Genomic DNA, 24,808 nt, shown 5'->3' on the forward strand with positions numbered 1-24,808 from the left:
GGTACCTTCTGTTATTTTATTTCACAGATTTTCCTGAAATGTCCCTTATTCCAAATATTTCCAGAAGCTTCTGACAACAGACCTGTGGGCTGGGTGTGAACAACACATTGCATCACTCTACTACTCATAGTATCCACAAAGGGCCAAGTCATCTGCCCATATTTCCAGAGCTTATAGGATTTTCAAAAGAATAGATAAAATAAAGGTGCAGAAATTGAAAGAGAACTTAATATATTGATATTTATGTCAGATTGATACCATGCTCTTTCGAAAATTGCTCTGGGTTGCCACTGACATATTCAGGTATCTTAAACCTTCAAGCATCTGGGATAAGATTGTTATCTCTTTCACCACAATGTTGCGATGATTTCCATTGTGCTGTATCAATATAAGAAACTCAGAGTTAAATCTCAGTAATTTCAACTGAATTGTATTCCTTATTTGTAAGATAATCACATTTCTGAGACTACTGTTGTGTGCAGCAAATGCACATAGGACCATATAATCAGCATCTAATTAGCCCCACTTCATGTTATATTTGCTTAATGTTAACTTTCTTAGAGCTGTAATTTTTCCTTTAGCCATTATAGGAGTTGAATTTTAATTACATTACCAACAAAAAGCTCATTAACGTCACATAATTGGCAGCGTTTCCAAAAAAACCTGAACTAATTGAGTATTTTCTGAAGAGTTCCCATCAAAGTATAATTTAACCATTACAAACAGCTTGGCAACTACATTTACATAAAGATGTATCTAAGGAATGTTCTCATGTGTGGAAAATCAGATTTGATATTGCCATTAACAAACGAAGGAAGCTGTTACATAGCAAATCACTTCCACATTTTAATTATTTTGGCTAAGCCCCATGTTTTTGTCAAGAAAGTCAAATGAAACCCCTTGCTTTTCCACAAAGAAGCAGCAACTGATCTCTGACTGAGAGTTAGGAAGCAGCTTGCTTTGTAGGAAGGCAACACAATCTTTTTCAGGTTATTTTGTACTCCCAATAATAGCAGAGATGAGATACTGTGTTAGACAAACCATGGTTCTTATGCAGTAGGCTACCTCAGAATTTTTTAAACATGTGAAGAAGGAATCATCTAATCTACAGTGGATCTCTTGCCAATTATCTGGTTAATATTCTTATATTATGACAGGACTGATTTAATTACTAATCAAAAGAATACAAGTATTCCAATCATTATTAGCTTCTATCATTTTTAAAAGACCCCCTAAAATAGTCTCACTGGAAACAAAGCAAAGAAAGCTTGCATAATCCTTTGATCCTTCCCCTTCAGTCTGGGATGAATGACACTGAGATTAATTTGAATGCTGAGGTGATGATTAGAGATTAAAAACAGGCAAATATGGCTTGCATATTTTGAATACAGGGAGAAAAAACACTGAGATAAAATAGTTATCATGAATGTCCTGCTTTCATGTTTAAACTTGAACACTGAGAGTTTTGCAGAATCAAGGTTTCAAATAAGAGTTGAATAAAATTTGAACACAGCATTCAATACTCTCAAAAAGTATCCAAACTTCAGCTATCCCCGCTTGGATTCTTTTCAAGAAATTGGAAATGAATTTTGAGAAACTGGTTCTTGTTAGGATGCTAATTAGGTACTTGTACTGCTTTCTTTGTCCTTTCCCATTTTACAGTTATAGTTAACAAATGCAAGCATATTAATCTGACAGTGTGTCTTTGCAACAAAACACCTTTCTTTGGACTGCAGAATGTAAGTTTAAGCAAGTTGGCAATAAATGCACACGACATTTTACATTCTGATTTTATTTATTCTATCAAACAGGTGTTACATGTGTCAAAACATGTATTTCCATAACATTTGGTAATATAAAATATCCAAAGTAGATGTAAACATCGAGTTTAAAACTTCAAAGTTCCTGCTATCAATTCACCTGAAAACTATATAACTTGGGCACTGTTACCATTGCATTCTCCCAGAGATGTCTCAGATGCCTTAGGATGCTCTGAATAGCCTACTTATTCAGATAAAGAAAAACATTTTTTTAGGAAGTGGGTCATATGTGTGTAGAGATGTTTGCTGGAAAGCCCTGGAATTCCATGGTTCTGGTCAGTATACCACTGAAAAAAAACCAAAAAACCAAAACATAAACCTCCTATGTTATGTTTTCAATTCTGCAGAGTTAAGCAATACAAGAAATGTATTTTCTTACCATAAACGAGAAAGTGAATGCCACAAGAAAACAGAGGGAAACAGTAAGTGTTACTGCCTCAGTACTTACAAGTCAGTTGTATCAAGCCAGGCAAAAGAGCTTTGAGATGCCCTTAGGGATGAAAAGTCCTCAACCTACTGCATAGCCTGAGCAATAGGGGTCATAGTCTTGCTTAGGAATAAATACTGGGCTCTAAGCAACAAACTTTCAGTTAAATTTTTTTTGAATTCTATTAAAAATATCCTAATATACAAATATTGTAATATACAAATATTACAGCAGAGCCATAAACATAGTGAATAGTGTACTGGAAATAAAATACATATATAAATTATGTTAACTCTCAGTAATATCTGCCATTCCACTGTAGCTGAACCAGGATGATTACAACTCCATACAGTATTCCAGATGCTTAAGGAATAACCCAGATTTGCTCAATATTAGTGAAGGAGGCAGAAAATAGGAGGTTATCCTATAACCTCTTGCCTATGTGGTTCTCTCTTTGCCTGCTACCCCAAGCAAGTTTTTCAGAGAACTTTTATTTTCCTGATCCTGAATATACTTTTTGGATACCTTATACCCTTTTTGCTTGTTTCACCTCATGCCTGTGGCAGGCAAATCCAGGTCAAGATAAGAATCTATCAGAACCAGTGAGATTTTGGCCCCAGAAGCCAGCTCTTTTCATCTCCTTTACTAGCTATCAACAACATTCATAAGGAGGCTGGATTCTTATTCTTTTCCCTGGCTCATTTTAAAAGCCTTCAAGTTATTCTTGACAAAAGGGAAATCCTGCTAGCATGCAAAGGGCAAGGCAAAAAAAAGTGCAGGCAAATCCTTTGGGGAAGAAATTGAGAAACTGTTTTTATGAAGAGTAACAAATGCACTAGCAATTGCCAGATTTTGAAGCATGTTCAGTTGAACTGGGTTATTAAAATATTGCCAAGTGTCAGATAAGCTTATTGATAAAGTTATAAACCACTGTTCAAAATGAATAGTCTATTATTTACCATAGCCTGGAAATCCACCTGTGCATTAACCAGAGCTTTTGCAATTTGTGCTGAGTTCTGAAAATGTACATTATCTAAAAAAGGAAAAAAAGAGATTGGCTGTTGAAATGTGTAAATACCACAAAGCATAAAGTTATAGTGCATTAAGTTGTGTCCACTAATTATCAAGTGATACAATTGACATTACTAAGAATGAGTAAGCATCTTATTATAAGTCATATGGAAATCTACCAAAGATCTAAGTACTGACCCTAATCAAAGGCACAGATAGATGCTTAATGTTTTTCAAACAAAGTGATTCTGGCTCTGTGTTTGTTCTGCCATTTGCAAACCTCACCATCTGCTGTTCCATGGATAAGAAGATACTCCACGTTTTGGAAATTCTTTGCTCTTGCCATTACAGTTGAATTCTGTTGAGAGGAAAAGTGAATAGTTCAGCAACTTCAATTTAAATCATTCACTCACATTGCTAAAAGGTTTTAATTACCTTGTAGAAAAACAATCAAACAGTTGACCTGACAAAATAATGACAGCAGCGACTTCATACTAATCTGAGATTACAACAGAAGCCATATATATATATATATTAGGATCTGCAGAGGCATCTGAACAAGCTGCATCAGGCCAAGTGCCAGGTCCTGGTCTTGGCTCACAACAACCCCATGTAGCACTACAGGCTGGGGGTAAGAATGGTTGGAAAGCTGCCTGACAGAAAAGGCCCTGGGGTGCTGGTCGACAGCAGCTGAACATGAGCCAGCCTGTGCCCAGGTGGCCAAGAAGGCCAAAGGCATCCTAGCCTGTATCAGAAATAGTGTGGCCAGCAGGACTAGGGAATTGATTGTTCCTCGGTACTTGGTACTGGTGAGGCCACATCTCAAATCCTGTGTTCAGTTTTGGACACCTCATGACTAGAAAGATATGGAGGTTCTGGAGATTGTCCAGAGGAGGGCAGTGAAACTGGTGAAGGGTCTGGAGAGTGAGTCATATGAGGAACAGCTGAGGGTGTTTAGCCTGGAGAAAAGGTGGCTTAGGGGGAACCTTATAGCTCTCTACGACTACCTGAAAGAAGGTTGTAGCCAGGTGGGGGTTGGCCTCTTCTCCTGGGCAGCTAGTGACAGGACAAGAGCAAACGGCCTCAAATTGTGCCAGAGGAAGTTTAGATTGGATCGGAGAAAAAATTTCTTCATGGAAAGAGTTTTCAAGCATTGGAATAGGCTGCCCAGGGAAGTGGTTGCGTCTCCATCCCTGGAGGTATTTAAAAGATGTGTAGAAGTGGCACTGGGGACATGGTTTAGTGGTGGACTTGGCAGTGATAGGTTAGTGGTTAGACTATGATCTAAGAGGTTATTTCCAAACTATGAATCTGTGAATCTCCACGGGCAAGCTTGGCTTGCAGCTCTCTGGCTATACTATCACAAGCATCTCTACGCTATCAGAAACATATTTGATATTTAGTGCCTCTCTCTCACTTGAGTTCTTTCCTAGGCTAATGGTTTGCACTGATAGAACTGTCTGACTTGTCCAAGTGAGAAAATAAGGATTTCAATTTAGCATTTTTGGGCTTTATAAATACAAAACCACAATTCATTATGGAGATAAGAATTTCACAGCAGTAGCTTAGCTACTACAGGACTGTCACTATGAGACTTGGTGGGTCATTTTCTTTCTTCACAATTCTACTTGTCCATGGAAGTGTGATTTAAATTCAGATCAACACATACAGAATTCTCACCTTGTAGTTCTCAAGATTATCGGACTCTACAGGAAGACCCATAAATCGTTCCGTGTAGATAGATGCTGAAATTAAAGAAGAAAGCTATAGATAAAGAAAATACAGATATTTTTGTGCCTTCAGTGACACACAGAAAATTAAATGATGTTTAACTGTCTCTGTTCAGCTTGGTTTCCTCATAATATACCAAATTTAAACATATTTTAAAAAATCAACTAAGAAGGCTAATTAATGACTGTTCTCTCTTTGCAGAAACAGTGGTTTAATACTCAGCTGTAGAACCAACAGAAGGTTTTGTGGATAAAGGCAATTAATTGATATTGCTTTATGTTATTGGCTTGAACTCCAGAAGTCAGTTTAATAAGCCAATAAGCCAACAAAGGTGCATGGTGGAAAGATGACATAGACTAATTCTGATACCTTAAAAAGAGTATTTGAGGATTTGTATTTTTATATACAGTAAATATGGATATGTATGTTGTCCTTTTCCTGTTGAGTGTATATATGCAGCAACTAGGGGGAGCTGGAAAGGATACAGGCATGAACTGAAAAAGTGGCCCATTGCAGTTCAGGTCTCTGTTCAATTCCTTTTTCTAACTACAGCAAAGACTGTTAACAGATTTGACAAAATATATGTCAATAACTGAAAAATATCTATCACCATGAAATCGGTAGGAACATCTATCTTTGAGCTGCCTTGGTATTTGTACTTTAACTAAGAGCTGTTATGAAAATTTATGGAAAACTGACACAGCAGCTGTCACTACCAGAACATTACTTTCTTTGTGACCTTGCCTTGAAAAAGTAACTGACACATATTGAGCAGTCAAGCTGCAGTATTACAAGAATTTTATTTATTTAACGAAGTCAGGGCTTTCTGACAAAGAAGACCTGGCATCTTTCCCTTTCAAAAGAGAGGTGACTGCCATTGTAATCATTACGAATTGGGATTGTCTATCTTGTTGTCCAGTTTGATACACTGTATTAGAATAATTTTGTTAAAAAATAGAAATGAGAATCCTACCAGAAAAGGAAAATGACTCAGTATACTCTTGTTCCCATGGTTTATTATGTATCCTTTATATGTGCTATCATTGAGTGCTAGAGATGTGTACTATGTCTCCCAGATCAGCCAAACAAGGCTTCTGAAGATAATTTATATATATACTACATACCAAAAACTCCAAGTAGCCTATCTTTTATCAAAATCCTTTATCATTCCATGAAAACAGAAAATGTGCAATATCTGTTGTCAACACAGTGTCAAACAACCATATTGGGCTTAAGTTTTCAATAAAATAGACTCTTTCTGAATGGCTGGCATTTCTACAGTATTCTGAGCCAAATTCTCCGCTCTCTTCTAGCAGTATAGCTACAGCAAGTTCGCAGAGGTCAGCAGAATTGCATTATGATGACTAAGTGGAAGATTCAGCTTGTCAATTATTAAAGAAGGAAAAGGAGATAAATTTAAATAAATTTTAACCAAACAGTCACAGATTTAATGCTTTTAACATACATTATCCCTGAATAGAATTTCCCTTTACATCTTATAACTGTTCAGCTGTTACTAACTCTGACTCAAAATGGAGGGGGGCGGGATGGTTCCTGAGAAAAGATTATGGTCCAGAATCTCTGTGCATCTAAAACTGTGGGACAGAATTTAGAAGCTCTATGGGGCCAGTACATTCTCTGATATACTGGTACTACTTAGAGACTCAAATATGTAGCATCCTGTAGTTTTGCCCTCTGTTTGCCAAAACTTATGACTCATGACTTCCTCCTGTTTCCTTCCTTCCTTAGTAGAGGTACATTTGCCTGTTTGGATTTTACAACATGTTTTTAGCAAGATTCTTAAACTTCCTCCTGAAAATTCAGCTGAAATAAAGATTGCAATGGTGCGGATCTAATCTACTTTAACTAAGAAACTGCATTCAATTTTTAATGCTTAGACAAATTTTTATAACTCTTCTTTTATTAAAGGACTTCTGCAAAAGCAGTGCTTTATGCCTGCATTTTGGTAATAATTTTGTGATCGTGAGTAAAAATGTCTTAAAAAAAATCTTGATGCCTGTGAAAACATAAAGACTATGCTTCCTGTGTCATACAAATATTTCCCCCTTTGTTTGCAAAACACCATAAATACAAGGAATGTCTGTGCTAGCAGTCAGGGAAGGAATCTTTTCCATTTAACCAAAAAATTTTTTCATAACCAAGACTTCTTAGCAAACGACCATATGCTAAGTAAATGTGTTCAAAGTGCTACATTTTACTCATTGAAAACATGCATGCCATGTTTTTTTTTTACACTAAGGTTCCTTTACACTATGCCAAAAGATTAACAGGTCGGTAAGTATGAATATGTGCCTGTTTTATTCACACAGGAAGGCCTTGGGACTATACTCTGAGAGTTGTTTCTTCTGAACAGTTTGGAGCCTAATTCCATAAACATAAATAAAAATACGTATCATAACACAACAACACAGAGCGTGTGGCTGAGAAACATTTAAAGGGAAAAATATTTAATTTTTAAAATAATATATCAGACACAAAAGTCCCTCTCTTTTCCACTGCTTTTGGGAAATAACCTTGCAGTCTTCAGAGATACTGATTCCTGACAGAGGTCATCTGAGTATCTGAAGTGCACTGTGATTCCATTACTGGCAGAAAAATCAGTTCAGCTGCTTCTGAATTCAGTGATACTGTTTTAATAGGATTTTTAGGAATATCCCTCCTTACACTATAGCAGTTTATTGAGAGGGCTTTACACACTTACTGTTACAGATGTGCGTATGGAATTACTGGGGCATACCTTCTTCTGTGTAACAAAGTCTGTTCCAAACTGCCAGTTGCAGTCAGTTATTTTCAGCAAGGAAAACATTAAAGTTAAGGTCTTAAGAGTTTTATGTCTAAGTAATTTCAACATCTTTACATTTCAAATCACCAGTCTCCTGCAATGATTTCATTTAAGAAGCCACTGAATGCTACATCTTGCTTTCCAAATCAGTATTTACGATCAGTTTCCATACCGTAATATTCCCAGCTGGAAACAGGAGCCACAGCCATTCCACATTTAAATACTCCACTGCCAGATCCAAGTGCCAAAGAAGTTACATACCCACCATAGGACTAAGGAGAAATCACAGACAGTTTAAAATTACTGGTGAAGAATCAAACTCATATAAATCAATTCCAAAGTAAATATTTTGCTTTGAATGCATAGCAGACAAAGCAATAAAAGCTTTTTTAAAAAACAAATCAGTGATTTCAAATGGATCTGATGTGATTCCTTGTGAGACAGATTAGACAATTTTATTGAATCACTTCTTTTTTGCTACTTCTTCAATGCATATCACAGGATACTGCTCTTATTATCACTTATTCAAAGAAAAATTTAAGTTGGTAGGGTCTTTCATGGTAATCTAATGCAACCTATACCTCAAAATGGGGCTAACTTCAGATTTAAATGAGGTCAATCAGTCACATCCATTTTACACAGCCTCCCTACTCAATCCACTTCAACAGTGATCCCTGTTTTCATAAATTTCTTTTCCTAAAACCTAAAGAAAACTTCCCTTATGACAACTGGTGTTCTCTGCCTCTCATCCTTTCAATGTTCACCTCAAGAAGAGTTATAGGTTTTTCCCTCCCTTAACAAACTATCTAGTTATTGATAGTGATTGGCATATTGAACCAACAAAATCATCAGTACTAACAGACTCAGCTACTTGAGAACTTGAGGTTGGAGCAATTCCCCTCTACTGCCTGCCACTGTTCCTGTTATTCTCTGGCCTGATTCCTCAAACTGAGACCCAGAAGGGAAGAACAAGTTCATAGCCAGAAGTTAGGCAGGTAAATAAATAAGTAAGCACTAGTAAGTAAGCCTGGCTATCAGAATAGATCTGTGCAACTGTGTGGGGCTAGTTTCTGAGACAGGAAAATACTGTAAATAAAAAGCCTTTGGTTTGGTTCTTCATAGCACATGGAACCGAGGTTGGAAAAGCTCATGTAAGGTCTTTGGGAAATAATGGGGTTTTGTTTACTTTGCAATGGAGGGAAGGATAAAAATATGGGGTGTGTCATGAACAATTCTGAAGATTATCTCAGTAGCATATGATAGATTAAGGGAAATAAGCAAAACTACTACATATTTTTTTTGTAAAAAAGTTAAGTTAGTTCTTCTCTTCTCTTGACACTCCAGCTTGAAATGATAGTGAGGGATATGGTAATAGAAACACCAATTCATAGAATTTTTCCTGCTCATTTGATCTGCTCATTTGATCTTTTTAAAAATCAGTCCACAAGGCTTAGGATTAGGATTGGGCAGATAAATCTATTCGCTGTAACAGGCAGAGAGATAGAGTTCACAACCTGAATTGCTTTAGTGGTTATTTAAGAGCTTTTGCCATCCTGAAAAGTTTGGTTAGGCTGAAAGTACAAATTCATGCGTATCTGTCAAGCTGCAGGCTATAAATAAGGAAACACCTTTCAACTCCTTTCAAAGCTTATGGACCAGGAAATGGTATAATAAATAGAAAGAAAAATGGAAAAAACACTGATAGGTTTGTCAGTAGCGCCATCATTTTAATATCATATCTGCTACTGGGATACAATGTTTTAGATATGTGCAAACTCTTAGTTGGTTCTGGAAACACTGTGGTGAAATAAAATATGATGTGACTTAAAATATTTTCATGTGGCCTTAAATTATCTAATGTTACTCTAGAATTAAACACTTTTAAGTGTCTGTGTCACTTAATTTCATCATATGGTACCTGTTTTATCCTGGTGTTATAGCAGTGTCTGATCAAAGTAATTTAAATATTAGTTGGTAGAAGCTTCATAGGAAGATTTTAGCAACCCTGCTCACATGCTATCTAAGATCGGGCAACTTCTTTATTTAGAGTTGAACTGAAGCTTAAAAGATCCATCCTCTAGAATGTTTCTGAGCAAACCTCTTACAATGAAACTGGGCCAACAAAAACAAATAAACAAACAAACCCCAGCAAAAATAAACAAACCAAACAGGGACAGATCAGAATAATTCTCCTGGCAGAGACAGGCAGTTAAAGAGAATGAAATAAGAGGTCTTTCTGGATGATAACTAGAGAAAAACAAACATGTATGTGGAGAAAAATATTGCACAATGTTAATTAGTATCTAACATATCAGTTTACTCTGTTTTTTAGTTGGTGCAGCCTGTTACTGCTGGATAGCTGCTACTAATTTACTCAGAGAAGGACTAAGTGTGGCCTCCAACTCCCTTTAGCATTCCTGACAGTACCATCCCTAATCCATGACACCCTCAGTTGTTGCTTATCAGCTTGTTCTCCCGTACAGTATAATTCAGTTATGCTGAAGCTGGGTGGGAGGCAGGGCAGCAGTTCTGCCTATGCATTCTTGATTCAGCCCTTCACAATAAACATGAACAACTGAGTCAAATGGCCTAAACATCTTAAAAATCTCTCTAAAGGGGCTGTGGGGCATTTGTGCTGTCACTGAAGACGGCTTCAGTTCCCATTAAAACCACTAATAGCTCTGCATCTCTTTTTTATGAATGCTCCTACTTTGAAGTTGACAGCATAGAAAAACAACCCCAACTATTCCAATAATTTATTTTTGTCCTATTAGAATGCAGTGCTATCCTAAAATTTGTACTTGAGGTATGCTACTCTATTTCTTAGTGCCTCAGGGCAGTGGAATATGTCCATTTATTAATAAAGACTTGCAGTACATCTGTCTATTAAAGGTTCTGGGAGTGTTACAAAGCTAATAATTTGAAATAACTCCCATACTGTTCAATTTTTCCACTTCTTGGTGAAGCTATCAAAGTTGAAAACGTCTCAGACCCACATCATCCCTACTGACCATTACAGAAAAGTACACAGTGACTCAGAATGATGCAAGGGTCACATTTTCTCATGAGAGATAGTCATAGGACTTTTCTCATTATTTTAATCTCGGATCAGAACAGACAATACTTGAATTTTGAAACCATGCCAGTAAGTCCCTAAGTTAAAAGTGAAGCCAATTAAAACATCTCAATTTGGCTTCACTTAAAGTCCAAACAATGTATTAGACATAAGCTTTTCAAAATTCCCTCTTGAGCTGCCAAAGATTCCTTTTTGAGGGCTTGCACTGTTGCAATAGTAAGTACATAAGCACCAACAGGAACTATCCCCTTTGGTAATACCATTATGCATGGGTAGAAGAAACTTCATACAGAATAAGGAAGAGTTAAAAAAATTATACTGCAGGATTATTTAAAGCTAGATACAAAAAACTCAATCACTTACTTACCCAGCCCCATATTGCTATTCGTTTCTCATCAATAAAGCCCATTTCTATAAATTTTCTGTGGAAAAGAAAATCATACAAATAAATGAATTATTACAAAAGATTGCTAATACTATAAAAATTAGCAAAAAATAGTCCTTCCATTTTTTCCACACATTCCACCAATTTGTGCAAACTGATATTCAGCATAGCATGTCTGATTTCTACAAAGCAACAATTATTCAATTAATAGGTATTTCAGAGGAAAGGGAAGAATTTTTCCTGAAAGAAGAAAAAATACTGAAATTAATACTTTCATCATAATAATTTTTGTTCCAGTGGGTGAGGACTCTTCTCATCTGGCTTCTTGGCAAAAGAAGTCTTTTTTCCTATACTTAAAATCCACCTGGTTATTTACCCTCTGATTTCTCGAGAGGCACAGTATCAGCCTCTGAGATTAGGGATTCCCTGGAGAAATAAGCTTTCTTCTTTATATGCCTGAAAAGTAAAAAGCTCATACTACTATTATAATAAAAAACAATACGGAGGAAAATATCTTCTAACACTCCAAGTAGGTAATGAGCTTGAAATACAGTCAAACAGGTTAAAGAGAATAATAAATATTAGGTGTCCTAAAATATCCTGCATCAGAGTCTGAAGATTGTATTTCTAGAGAGGTATTATTAACAGCAAAGAAAAGACATGAGGCAAAAGAACATAAAGGTTTGACAGTGACAGATAAACCAAATAGGTTCAGATATATCCCAGGACACATATTAGCCTTATTTATTAGGACAAGCACGAGTGACTGACAACACCCAAAATTCAGGACACTGTCTGGGTGGGACAAAGTTAGAAAAGCAAAAAAATGAATCAGTTTTGCTACATTACTATCTTAATCCCCAGGGCTCCTCCAACAGTAAAAGCCATTCCAAGAACTTCCCTCTAGAGTATAGACTCCTCTCTAAAAATCATGCATCTTAAACCATGTGTTAGATCAGGAAGATGGAATGCACTACATTTAACTGAATAAAAATTTAGTTTAGGTGCTGACAGAAAACTGGAAAGTGTGAAAACTGAGGTCATTTCTTCATGGCCTGTCTCAGCAGATTTTGCAATTGCAGAATCAGTTTAGGTTCCCTCTGTCTCTGACATTTCATGTCTGAGTGATGATTCAGAGTAATGAAAAACCATTCCTGTGATATTTTAAAGTATGCCACTCCTCCTAAACTTTCAATAAAGAAAATAAAATAATAGATTAATAGAAAAAACCTGACATGATATACAGCTATTCTGTTTCATTTATCACTGAAAGGGAAAATGGTGTGTTTATGTCACTGAGTAGGAAGCGAATTATCACAAGGCAGAAAGAGGAAGGAGCAGATATCCTCCTCACACACACTTTTAAGTACAGGCAGTGTTCTCAAACAAGCAGAGAAAGCTGTGAAGGCCTGGATTGCTACATCCAATTTCTAGCTAAGGTACTCAGTTGGGTCTGAAGGAAAGAGGGTACTTACTGTTGCACCTGGAAATCTATCCATACTCTGCTGGGCCAAATTCCTTAGACTAAATTCCATATTCCTGCCTTGTACTCATCTCTGTGGGGTTCAAATTAACACTTAACAAATTAACAAATTAACTGCTCACTTTAGCAGTGCTACTGCATCTGTAAGATTACCAGTCAGTCTTTCTTTACAATCCTCAGCTTTCATTCCCTCTCCAAAACTCTGCATAGGGAATTATTTTCTCTGGGAACACTTTTAAGTGTTTTGATTCAAAGGAGCAGCTGTTGGGGAACACCTATTGGGGACCTCAGGCACTTTCTGTTGTTCTTAACTATCCTATAATGCAAGTTTATGCATAGCACAGAATGCAAGTTTATGACTAACTGACCTTTAGAAGGTTTGTGGCAGGTTCAGTTCTGCTACAAACTTCACATTTGACCTTTAGATAATCACTATGGATCTCTATGGTCACTGAGGTAGGTTTGCCCTACAGGGAAAACTTCAGGGTAATGGATAATACATTGGCTTACCTCTCACCACTTTCACTTGTATTTCCTTAGGCCTAGGATTGAAGCTTTTGATGATGCTCTAACACAATGGAAGTGGTGAGGTCCAGATGTGGACTTAGTGGTATATGGACTTCATACCACCCAAAATGTCACTGACATGAAGCAAACAGTAATATTTTATTTTTACAAGTGTTCTTATTTCCTGAAGACCTCAGCTCTTCAGAAGAAAGGCTGAGAATTTAATATTTTTTTTCACATTACTACTTCTAGACATGTAAGTACAACAGTTTTACAGGGAGATAGTCTGCTTACTTCACTGCTGAGATTTGGTCTTCCACTTCATAGACTCCAAGTCTTCGATATACTGCATGCAAAATTTTGTCACCTTGATAAGCTGTCCCTCTGCCATCCACTAGAGCAACAATAATTCCCTCTTTGCTTGCAAGATAGGTTATCCAGCTAATGCTAAATGTTTCCTTCACATTCTGACTGCAAGGTCCTCCATACCTGAGGATGAAAATTCACACATTTTCAAATCATTTATAAATGGTTACTGGACACTGGACTATAGCTATACATGCTACGTATGCTAACATTTTCTCCACATATATTTTGCTATGTGTCTGTTGTTCAGAGAGCCCAGTAGACAAACAATTCAGCTAACATTTTCATATATTTATGAGATTTTGCTATCTAAAATCTATCTTAATCATTTAGGTCTTATGCCTAAGGAAAATAATAAGTTTCAGCTCAGGTTAAGGGGTTCAGTATCAGATGATTGTCCTAAGGGGAATCCTTGGAAGAGTTATGCCTCAAAGACTCAGTTCTTTTCTCTCTCTACATTCCTTAGGGGTAATAGCCCTGTTTGGTGCTTTTCTGCATTTGATCTCCACATGCAGCAATACCAAAGAAAACAGAAGAAAGAAGTAGAGCTCTTTACACTTTCTGGCCATCACCAGACCTTATTTGTCATGTGCTGTTGGAGCTGTGGGCAGAACACACCCTACAGATCTGAGCAATACAGGGAGACACTCCTCATGAGAACGGCCTAAAGTAAATACACATTTGACCTCAAGGACAGGACTCTTCTACTCTAAACTTCATTCAAACATACTTAGCATTCTTGGACCTTTGGATCATCACTAGTTAATAAAATGATGTAAAGTTTATTACATCGACTCATTTCTCCTTTCTGCATATTTTTTTATTATGTTTTTTTTTTCCACTGCAATTTCTATTGCCTTTTTTTCCTGCAATAAATTATTTTCAATGCTCTTAGAGAAGCCAGTCCACATAGTTTAGGCATTTGTTTGTTTTTGTTTTTTTTTAATTAAAAAATTAAGCAGGCTCCTGTATTTTTCATATTAAAAAAGCTGAAATCAATACTTTCAGACTGCCTCATAATAAACAGAAGCAGCTACAGGGCTAAGAACTACAAGGAATAGCCCACATGTTTTTAGCCTTTTCCCTTCTCTGAGAAACTAAGCTTTACCATGCTAAGATTAACATTAAAAACCTTATCCATCTCCATTGGCTTAAATTTCTTTTCCAGAAATATATTAAAAAAAACCAGTACAGAACTACATAGTTTTGCTTTTACTTCCTAAAATGTTGCAAATGTACAAGGTTTTGTTAAATTATAAAAAATATGGAGTTTTTCACAAAACAAATTCAAAGAAAGGAAGTGTTACATACACCTGAATAAGCAGAGGGTACTTCTTGGATCTATCAAACTGTGGAGGTAGAAGCATTTTGTACCACAAAGCTAGAAAAGACATATTAAAATTATATTCTTAGTGGTTAAAATGATTCCTTTACGCATAATCCAGAGTTTGGTGTAAGAGTATATGAACATGAATCAGCACACAGTACACAACACATGAACTGTGAAATACAGAACTGATGCAATTAACTGTTTATATGGAGCTGCTGAAGAACAACTTTGAAGAAATAAAGTACCCACATTTAGTTTAATTTAGCTATGCATAAAATTATTATTTCACAAAAGCCTAGTTCTCAGTTTTTCCAGGTGCCTAGAAAAGCATAACTAGGAATGTAACAGTTGCTAAGATTACCAGAAATTAGTTTTTGAAACTTTTTTAATTTATTACCACGGAATACTTTTTGTAAAGTCACTAGTGAAAAGAACAGTGCGTGCAAATGAATATAATGTATAAAATATGAACAGCAGTTTATATTTCACGTTTTATTACCACCACATTATATAGTTTTTACACAATATTTAAATATTTTATTAGTAGTATTAAAGAATTTTAAAAAAATTGTATTGTGAAGCAGAGCTGTATTTTAGCTACTGTTTTACTGACAGATACCCTGAGGCAAAGACAAATTAGTTGTTGAGCAGGGCAGAACCAGGCCTCTTCTTCCCAATCTGACAGGCTAACAAGTTTGTTCTACAGAAAGACAATACTTACTATCACAAAATTAAGGAAAAATATTAAAATGGTAGCAGTAAAAAGTATAATAAGGATGTGTAATTCTTACTTATACCATCCACTTCAAGTTTATTAACTTCTTCTTTTGGCAGCTGGATCTCTTGCAAAGCAGACTGTAATTCCCTATTGTCTTCCAATACTCTGAGCTCTAAGTAAAAGAAATGCCTGAATTATTTACTGATTTATTGTTAATTTCTCTTCATTAATTAACATTCATTTATTTTGTGTTATTAGAACAGAAAGGAAATCTGACTTTTACAAGCAGAGTAATAAAATCCACTCAGACACTTCTAACTGGGCTTGATCACATAGCTAAATGAAAGCAAAACACTGGTATTGCAGTGCACAAATACTCATTAGATTTTTATAGGATGTACGTTTTGCAATGCAAATCATTTCACATGTTGCCTCTAAATGTTAGAGTCCCACATGTTATGGAAGAAACTTCTTCCTCTTGCATAGTCCTCACTCCATTTTTTTAAAATAGTGGGAGCTGGAAATGCAAAATTCATCCCATCGTGTGTCTTACTTGTTTATTTATGTGCTTTCCAATGAGTAGTGATGGATGAAGAATGTTGTACATAATGGAAATCTGTGACTTTTAGCTTCACTTTCAAAATGAAAGAACCTTTTAAAATTGCAGGAGATTTTTCTTTTTTAGTTTACGTTTCCCCCCCTCCCTGTTTCTGGAAATGCTCAAAAAAATACAAGAAGTCTTCTCTCAATATGTATTGAGCTAGATAGTAGTGCTGAGGAAATGCTGGAAATATAACAGTGGAATTTGTTCTTTCAAAATACTCTTGACAAGTAGCTTCAAGTGTTTTTTTGTATGGCTGAAAGATCATCCTAGCTTTGGATACTCACCCAAACTAAGCTGAACCCTTTCCCTGCTTCCCCTCAAAACTCCTTAAACTTGCCCAATACCACAACTGAATTGTAGACATTCTGGAAGGAGCTTCCAAATTGGTGTATATTAGTTTACCTGCATATATCCTACTAAAATTCATGGGTGATATTAAAATGCTGCCAATTGCAATGAAAATGGATTTACTAAAAACAGTTTTGTACCACAGAAGAGATTATGAAAGCAAGGGACATAAGGAAAATTAATCCAAAAAAGGTAATGAAAAAGTCTAAGACAAGCCTGAATTTGTTTTTATTCTTGAAGAATAATAGCACAATTGAGTGAGTCATCATGAAACCAGTAGTGAAAATGCATTACATGAAACTTTTCTCTCCTGCAGAGAGGTTAAGAAACACATAATTGCAGTTGGGCACTTAGCTGCATTTCATGCAATTCACAGTTTGATAAGGTAGTAGGGGCCCTTGATAAACAAGGTAATAATGAATCAGGGAAAACAGAGAGCTATGAGAATAGCTTATATATGAAAAAATCCATGCATGAACTGTATTTAAACCTTTTACAAAAGAAATATCAGAACACAGTGTTTTTATAGCATAATTGCAATAGACACGTTAACCAATCTTTTCCATCTGCAAACATTTTTGAGTAGTTAAAAACTAAGATGTACCAACTGCTTTTGGAGTCTAAATAATATTATATTGCAATTAATTGATTTCTACCTGAATCACCACAGATTAATTTAGCTTAACAATATTTTGTGGCATTTGTCTTCCTTATGTTTTCATGTCCTTATGTTTCTGGTCAGATATCATTCAGTTAATAGTGATCTGGGTTATCAATACAGGATGAACTGTAAGGACCATTACAACTACCAATTCATTTCCAGTGATTATTGGGGAAGGAAGGAGAATGCTAAGTCACTGAAATTTTATACAGGATCATGTTAGTTTTTGTAACATTTCAGGGAGGGCTTTAAGAGGGCTTAACATTGAGGGCTTTAAGAGGGCTTAACATTGAGGGCTTTAAGATGAAGATGAACTTTTAGAGAAAAACAAGGGACAGAGACAGAAAATTCACTTCAGAGCAAATAATATTTTCATTGTTAGAAAGTTCCTCCTTGGCTTGGTTGCAAACAGTCCTCACTGACAGGCTACTTAAAGAATGAGGGCTCTGAATGTTTCTTGCTGAAGATTCCACTTTGCATCAATAATTACACCTTGTCTGAAGCAGTTTTTTGAACTGATCATCTGAAAGAACTTCTGCTCTTCCCTGACATCTCTACTGATGGCTAAAGAGCAAGTCACTGATCCAAATTCTAATTAGTACAGCACAATGGGTCAAACTCTAAATAGCACACCATTGCCTTTTGTATAATGTAGTGTTGCCTCATGAAAGAAAGCAAGAAGTCTTTTGTTCATCCAAATATGAAAAGGAATAGTCTGTGAAGCACAGTATTTTCTACAAAGTTTGACTCAAAATTTGGTAGACAAAGAGTTGCTGATGTTCATTTTATCTATAATGGATAAACAGGGAAAACATCAGGATCCTATAAAAGTGATGGACTCAGGAATTAAAATAAAGGCATCAATGTTTTCATTCATACTTGGATTTCACTAATTAACAAATTTAGAAGGATAATAGATATTTTAATACCAAATAAGGTGAAAGATTCTTGATTACAAGCCTAAATATTGTATTATAGGATCTGCATAGTGAAGATCAAGGAGTATAACAATTGGTCAGAAATAGGCAGGATACTTGCAGTACCTCTATCACCGTGGTTCTCAAAAAGAGTAGAAATGGGAATCCCAGGACCTGTCATAAGAATCGTAAGAAGGTACTTTACAGTTTGAAGATGGAATTTGGTGATGTAGTGTATATTACATTAACATTGGTAACTGACAGGAGTTAAAGAGCTTAAATTGACACACAGATCTGAATCTTCTCTGCTGGGTAACCCACAAGTCCCTGCTGCACGATATACATAAGGTACTGTGCGTACAAAGGCTTGCATACATACAGGCATTGCTTAGCAAACATAATAGAAGGAACTTTAAATCCACTAACAAACTCTTCCACCCTAGAGATGAAGTGACATCTAGTTAATACCTGAGATGTGATTACATAAGGCAAATGCAGAATTAACAATGTGAAACATTCTTCTGAGAATATGTCACATCGTATTTGTGAAGGTGTGCGCCTTTCACATGGTGACGACCTTACTGACTGTTTTGTGCAGGAATGATTGAAAGGTGTTGTTATTTGCTACATTTGGTTCTCTGCTCAACAGAAATTCTAAGGAACTTTTCAGCTGAACAGTCAGTGCAGAATCAGAACAGTAAACTTTATATGAAATACATAAAAGGGAAACCTTGGATACTTTTTTCTTTTTTTTTTTTTTTTTAGATTGTGACCTCACTGTTCGTACGTATTAACCACACAACTATAGTATTAACTACAGCACTGATAAATTTGAAAGAACAACTGATTATATATCTGCTTCCATGCTATACATACCATAACAGATCAAGGCATAATACTTAGAACGTTCACTGAATCTTGCTGTATAATACTGACATCTCTCTTTTCTTAAATTGCAAGTAATGCATTGTTTTCTTATAGGTTTACTTCCAATACTGATTCTAGGAGAAAAACAAAATAAATAGTTATTTTGCTACAGTTTACTTCACATGTGTCTGCATCACATTCTTGAATACAGGAATTGTACTTTCAGAACTGTTCAATTTAAAAATAAATGCTTGGCCTCTTTACTGATTTTTTTCCCAAGAGTGTATTTAAATCCTAGATGTTATTTCTCAATTCTCAGATATAATCTGAGGTGAAGATTTACTTACAATACTTGTGAAATTACATTTTAAACATATTGAAATTAAATTGTTTTATCAACAAATTCAGAGATATCTTCTATCAACCTACTATCATTAAGATAATGTTGATAACACTTACTTGTAAATATTCCTTCTTCCTGGATAGCCTTCAAATTCATTGCTTGAATAGAAACTGTAAATTCATTTATATGTTAATAAATAATCCACAAAGTTATGACCTATGAACCTGCAGCAAGATGAAAAGCCATCTTGGAAGTTAATTTAGACTTTTTGAGATTTCTGCATGCAATGGAAGAGTAGTTAAGCTTATATACTTTTTATTTTAATAAATCCTCAATTTATGATTAGATGACACATAAGACATATAAAGAGTTCTTTCTTAATTCTCATGAGCTAATCATTCCAATTATGTAAGCTGTATCTATCTATACAGTAAGTTGAATGAGGCATCATAAAAAGACAAGTAACTGCAAATTGTGTAAGGATTAAACACATGAATAATGAAGTATTTTTAAATATGTCTAAGAGAGGTGATTAAATAGAAAATTAAGGACAATTTGCAAAGAATCTCTCAGAAGTAAACCATGTTTGCAAACCTATGCAGTGCCTTTGTATACAAATTTGTAGTGGATGCATTCAGATAAAAACCAAATTATACCTAGTTATAACCTAACAAGTTAACAAATGGTGTTCAAATGATTGTGTTGCTTTTATTGACATCACTTACAGTCTGTTTTCTTCATGACACTTACATTGCATCATTTGTTACTCTGAAAATGTATATTGCCTCCCATTCTCCACTTGTAACTTGGATTGCATTCTCCTGTGTAGAAAGATATTTAAGTTACTGAATATTGTAGCATTATTTCAGGAACTTACAGTAGATCAATGTAGAACACTTTGCTTGACTTACCATAGAGCCATTGATGTAGTGAATATGCTTATAACCATTTTTGTCACTAAAAATTTTGTAGTACGAACTGCTGTCTGATGTAAAATAAGGTGTAGAAACAAAAAACTGAAACAATGGAAGAAAAACAGTAGATGAGATGTAAATAAGACTGTCTGAGCTGTTTAACAGATTATAGTGCACATAATAAAATCAGTTCAAAGGGGACCTATGATATTCAATCTCCCAGTCATTATAGATTACAATTTCTAACCTGTCATGTCAGATTTCTTAAACTGATAATACAGATACCTCAAGCACCCCACAAATGTGAGCTCTCTACATGTAAGTGGAATAACTTGTATATTCCAAATGACTTTTTTTTTAGTTAATTAAAAACAGATAGAGGTGATTTTTTAAAAAAATAAGTTTCTGAATAAAGCCAATGTTCATGAATGGTGCGAGACTCAATATTCTGTGGACCACAGAGTTTCACTGTTTCAATGAACACAGCACTAAATAAATGGATATCTGATGTTTCCCATGATATTCCACTAATTTTAAAGAACAGATTATTCCAGATAAGATCGCTCAACTTTTGCTTCCTTTCAAACAATCACGTCTTTACTAAAATTGTCAGTCAAGGCTCAGTTACTGCAACTCTAAGTTTTACTTTCAAAACATGAAGACAGAAGAATGACCTGAAAGAATTTCAAACATAGCACCAGACCTTCTGCAGTGAGTATCACGTCTGAAGAATACTAACTCAAGCTAGACTAGAACTTGTGGCCATAAGTTAAATTGTCCTGGAGATTGCTTCTGTGATTCCTAATGCTTGAAATCCCATAAAAGCTAAAGAGAGGATTTATGCATATGTGCAATTTCTTTAGCTGTAATAAAAACCTGCCATGAGAATCTCAAGAGAAGTGGCAAAAAATGAAAAGGATGAAGTAAAATAACTAATCCTTGTAAATGTGTGCTCTTCATATTAAAACATGTCTCCTAAAGGACAGTGTACTGAAAATGAAGCTCACAGTTAAGTCCACTGCAAGACATTCAGGCACAGTGTGAGGTTCTGCACACTGGGTTCTGCTAACTTGCCCTGCCTGTAAACATAAGTAAACATAAGCAGTAATACATGTTCACAGTTGGACTATATGATTGTAAATACTGATCTCATGCTCTTAAAATTTCCTTGTAGGTTTGTTTTTACTGCAAGTTTCGAAAGGTATGTGTTTTGTCTCTACTGAGTGGAGAAAAACTTCTTTTGCTTAGAAGTAGCTACAGAGAAGTATCATCTACCATTGCAAGTGGGGTGTCTTACCTTGAAGGTTCCCACCAGCTGAAGATGTGCAGCACTTGGCACTAAAACTGTTATGAATGGGCAGGTTTTACTCTTCAAGTACTATGATAGCCAATCTGATCCTTTGCCCTAGTGTCATCAGAGGAGTTTTACATCTATTCTTAGCCTCCAGGATGCTTCTAATAATTACATTGCACTATAAATCTACCTCTTTTCATGACTTCCCTCCCTTCAGTGTTGTGTCTAGTCAGTTGGTCTAAGATTTTCAAACGGAGGCAGAAATAGGTTTTTAAATTCAGAAAGCAGGTAGCCAGATACCACATCTAGCACAGTATTAAAAGTCTCAGTCCTACAGTGCAACAGGTTTAAGCAGTAGTGTTGTTATGACTCAGAAGGGTGCTTCATGTTTCAAAACACTGATGGGAAGATGCAGAAAGCCGTAGCTTTTCAGTGAATCAAAACAGAGTACAACAAGAAAACCTACTCCGCCTGCCCATCCTGTTTGACTCTCTTCTATGTGCTGCTGATTCTGAAAAACAAAATCAAATGTACAGTCTTTAAGAAGATTGAGTTTCTGGAGATTCAAAATCTTCAAATAAACAAATCTGTAGCCACCTGTAAAAGAGAATTTTAGAATACTTGCTGTAAAGTTTCAGGGACTTGAAGGCTGTCTGCAGTAAATATTCTTGTATTAATGTAATTATGTTAGTTAAACTATTTTTTTTTAAACAGCTATCATCAGAGCTAAATAAAATCTAGAGTAATTATTTTAACCCTATCTTTTTGACTGAAAACAAGAATGAACAAATACTTAATCTCATGAATTTTTCAGTAAAAAACCCAAATAAAATAATTTCAGGAATAATAATATTAAAAGTCTACTTCAGATTTTCAGCTGGTTCATATTTTCTTTCAATTAAGAGCTGTGATGTTGATTTATAACAGTGGATGATGTGACTGCTGGGTACATCTTTTAAATGTAAACCTTAAAAAACTTAAAAATAAAAGCCAAATACTTAAACTAAAAGAACATAAAAATCAAGGGTCTCCAGATCTGGTGCTTAGCTTAGAGATAATAAAGGGCCTGATTTTACAAAATCTTGCAAATAATGTATTTATAAAGAAGAATAAGGAAAAAAAATTGCAGGTACTTGTGCCTTAGAAGACTGTTTAGTACTTTGCAAGGGCTCCACTGAGCTATTAAATGAGAAGATGGATTTTATTTCTTTTTAAGATAAGAAAAATGGGATATCTTGTTTTATATCTGCATCCTAACTTTATTTTCCTTTCTTTAAATTAAGACTCACATCTTGATGACATAGTACATTAGGGATATATTTAACTTCTTTCATATGAGTAGTCCCCTTGATTTCTATGGGATTTTTCTGTATATTAAATTATTTACAGAATTTAATTAGAGAACTGGCATCTTTATAGGAAATCCCAATTTCACAAACACATGCCTAGGTTTTACTCACATGAATAGTTCTACTAAAGTAATATTTATTTCTACAGCCTATTCACATGAGCAGGAGTTGAACACGTGAACATTTCTGATGAATCTACACTTTAGGAACATATTGTAGATTATATTTTGTTATTATTTTCAAGTACATAAATCCTAGCATGATTGTTGTACATTAGAAACTCAATGTAATCTGAATTCAACAAGAGAACTATTTTTGCCAAAGGAAATGTAGAGAGATATACTTTCTAATGGCAAATAGAGCTAATGCAGAACTCCCATCTGTTCACACTCCTTCGATTGGCCATTTGTGCAAACTTTAATGTGATAAAAGCATTGTATCACTGTATAAATATAGAATTATAGAAACGTCAGTAGTGACTCCATAAATAAGGTTTCATGGAGAAATGCAATTAAACAAGGATCATGAACACAGTCCTGCAAGACGTTAATTGGTCTGGTCTGGTTCCAGCAAAGCAATTAAGCACATGCTTAATTTTAAACACATAAACAGACCTATTGACATAAATAAAACTGGTTATGTGCTAAAAGTTAAGTTTGTGTTAAAGTACTTTGGTGGATTATAGTAGAGTCCTAGAACCCTCACACCTTTTTCTGTATGTTAAAATATGTAGTTATTAAAATATAGGTTACGTGAAGGCAAGATAGAGATTCAATGTTAATGTACTTATAAAGTGGAACGATTATGTAGGAAATACTTCAAATGTTGCATGAAATATGTATTTTTTCCTAATACATATTCCTATGTATAATTCCTATCATAATATATTATGATAGTTCTCTGTGGAAAACTACTTCAATGATTATGTTTTTGAAATAACAGGACCTAAACATCCCTTTAAATTTGCAACAATTATTGTATCACAGAGGAATAAACATTATTTTCAGCTTGAAAAGGCTGTGTCAATAAACTTTGAATTTACAATTTATCAGTTATATATAACACTTTTATAAATATTCTTGTCTTTTATTTTCCATTAGTTCAAGGTTTCATCCTAATGCTAGTTTTTATAGGTGTTCTGTACCATCAACCCTAAGAACAAGACAAGCAAACACCATTAATACTAAAAGACAATAAAAGAGATTTCTATACTAGATTTACTGAAATTTAGAATTTCCTTTAGGATCTATATGAATTTATCAGTGTCTACACTCTTCAGGCTTTACAGAGCTCTGTTCTGCTTAGCAGAACATGATTTTCCTTCCAAACTGTCTAAATCATAGAATGATATATTTAAACAAAAGGTAGAGCTATTGTTGCAATTAGATTGAAGTTTTCTTTTAGATCCGTTTGTGTTTCTGAAAACTTGCTTGCTCTCTCCAAATGTAGAACTTAATAAGAGAGAAGACTTTCTTCCTCCTGAAAAGCTCCCCTCTTTTAATCAGTATGTTCTTTCAACTAATTTAACATTAATCATAAAGCACATGATTTAGTCAGACTTAGCATCAAATTTCAACATGGTATAATTAGATTTTCTTTTAAAAGATGATACAGATCCTGTATGGTTCCACTTTTGGATGTGACGAAGCAAGGAGGAACTAAACAACAGTACTAAAAGCTTCTCAATAGCATTCTTCTGCGTTTTGTTGCTTTGGTTTTATTTAAGCCTCGCACAAAAAAATATTTTGGTGATTCAATTTCTTGTTGGAGTAAATAATATTTTTTCAGCCCTTCTCCAGCAATTAAAATATTGAAAAAAGGTATCACTACTAGTAAAAATGAATCTGATCAAAC

The 24,808-nt window shown here is 35.1% G+C and overlaps 1 protein-coding gene across 1 annotated transcript in view; it reads right to left on the reverse strand.

Moving 5' to 3' along the window:
- Positions 1-1,184: 1,184 nt before the first annotated feature.
- LOC113994777 (prolyl endopeptidase FAP) overlaps positions 1,185-24,808 on the reverse strand; it is a 39,526-nt gene continuing 15,902 nt past the window's right edge. The window contains exons 12-26 of the mRNA XM_027734202.2: positions 22,072-22,116; positions 20,309-20,413; positions 20,148-20,218; positions 19,514-19,567; positions 19,064-19,188; positions 18,314-18,361; positions 15,731-15,829; positions 14,921-14,990; positions 13,538-13,732; positions 11,236-11,290; positions 7,965-8,064; positions 4,939-5,003; positions 3,544-3,616; positions 3,207-3,280; positions 1,185-2,107 (exon numbers count right to left, since the gene is read on the reverse strand). Of these exons, the coding sequence (XP_027590003.1) occupies positions 2,006-2,107; positions 3,207-3,280; positions 3,544-3,616; positions 4,939-5,003; positions 7,965-8,064; positions 11,236-11,290; positions 13,538-13,732; positions 14,921-14,990; positions 15,731-15,829; positions 18,314-18,361; positions 19,064-19,188; positions 19,514-19,567; positions 20,148-20,218; positions 20,309-20,413; positions 22,072-22,116 (1,281 nt within the window). The 3' untranslated portion in view covers positions 1,185-2,005. The remainder of the gene's footprint in view (positions 2,108-3,206; positions 3,281-3,543; positions 3,617-4,938; positions 5,004-7,964; positions 8,065-11,235; positions 11,291-13,537; positions 13,733-14,920; positions 14,991-15,730; positions 15,830-18,313; positions 18,362-19,063; positions 19,189-19,513; positions 19,568-20,147; positions 20,219-20,308; positions 20,414-22,071; positions 22,117-24,808) is intronic.

This window comes from Pipra filicauda, unplaced genomic scaffold (assembly GCF_003945595.2).
Source record: "Pipra filicauda isolate LSUMZ 115617 unplaced genomic scaffold, ASM394559v2 scaffold253_size2546935_pilon, whole genome shotgun sequence".
NCBI lineage: Eukaryota > Metazoa > Chordata > Aves > Passeriformes > Pipridae > Pipra > Pipra filicauda.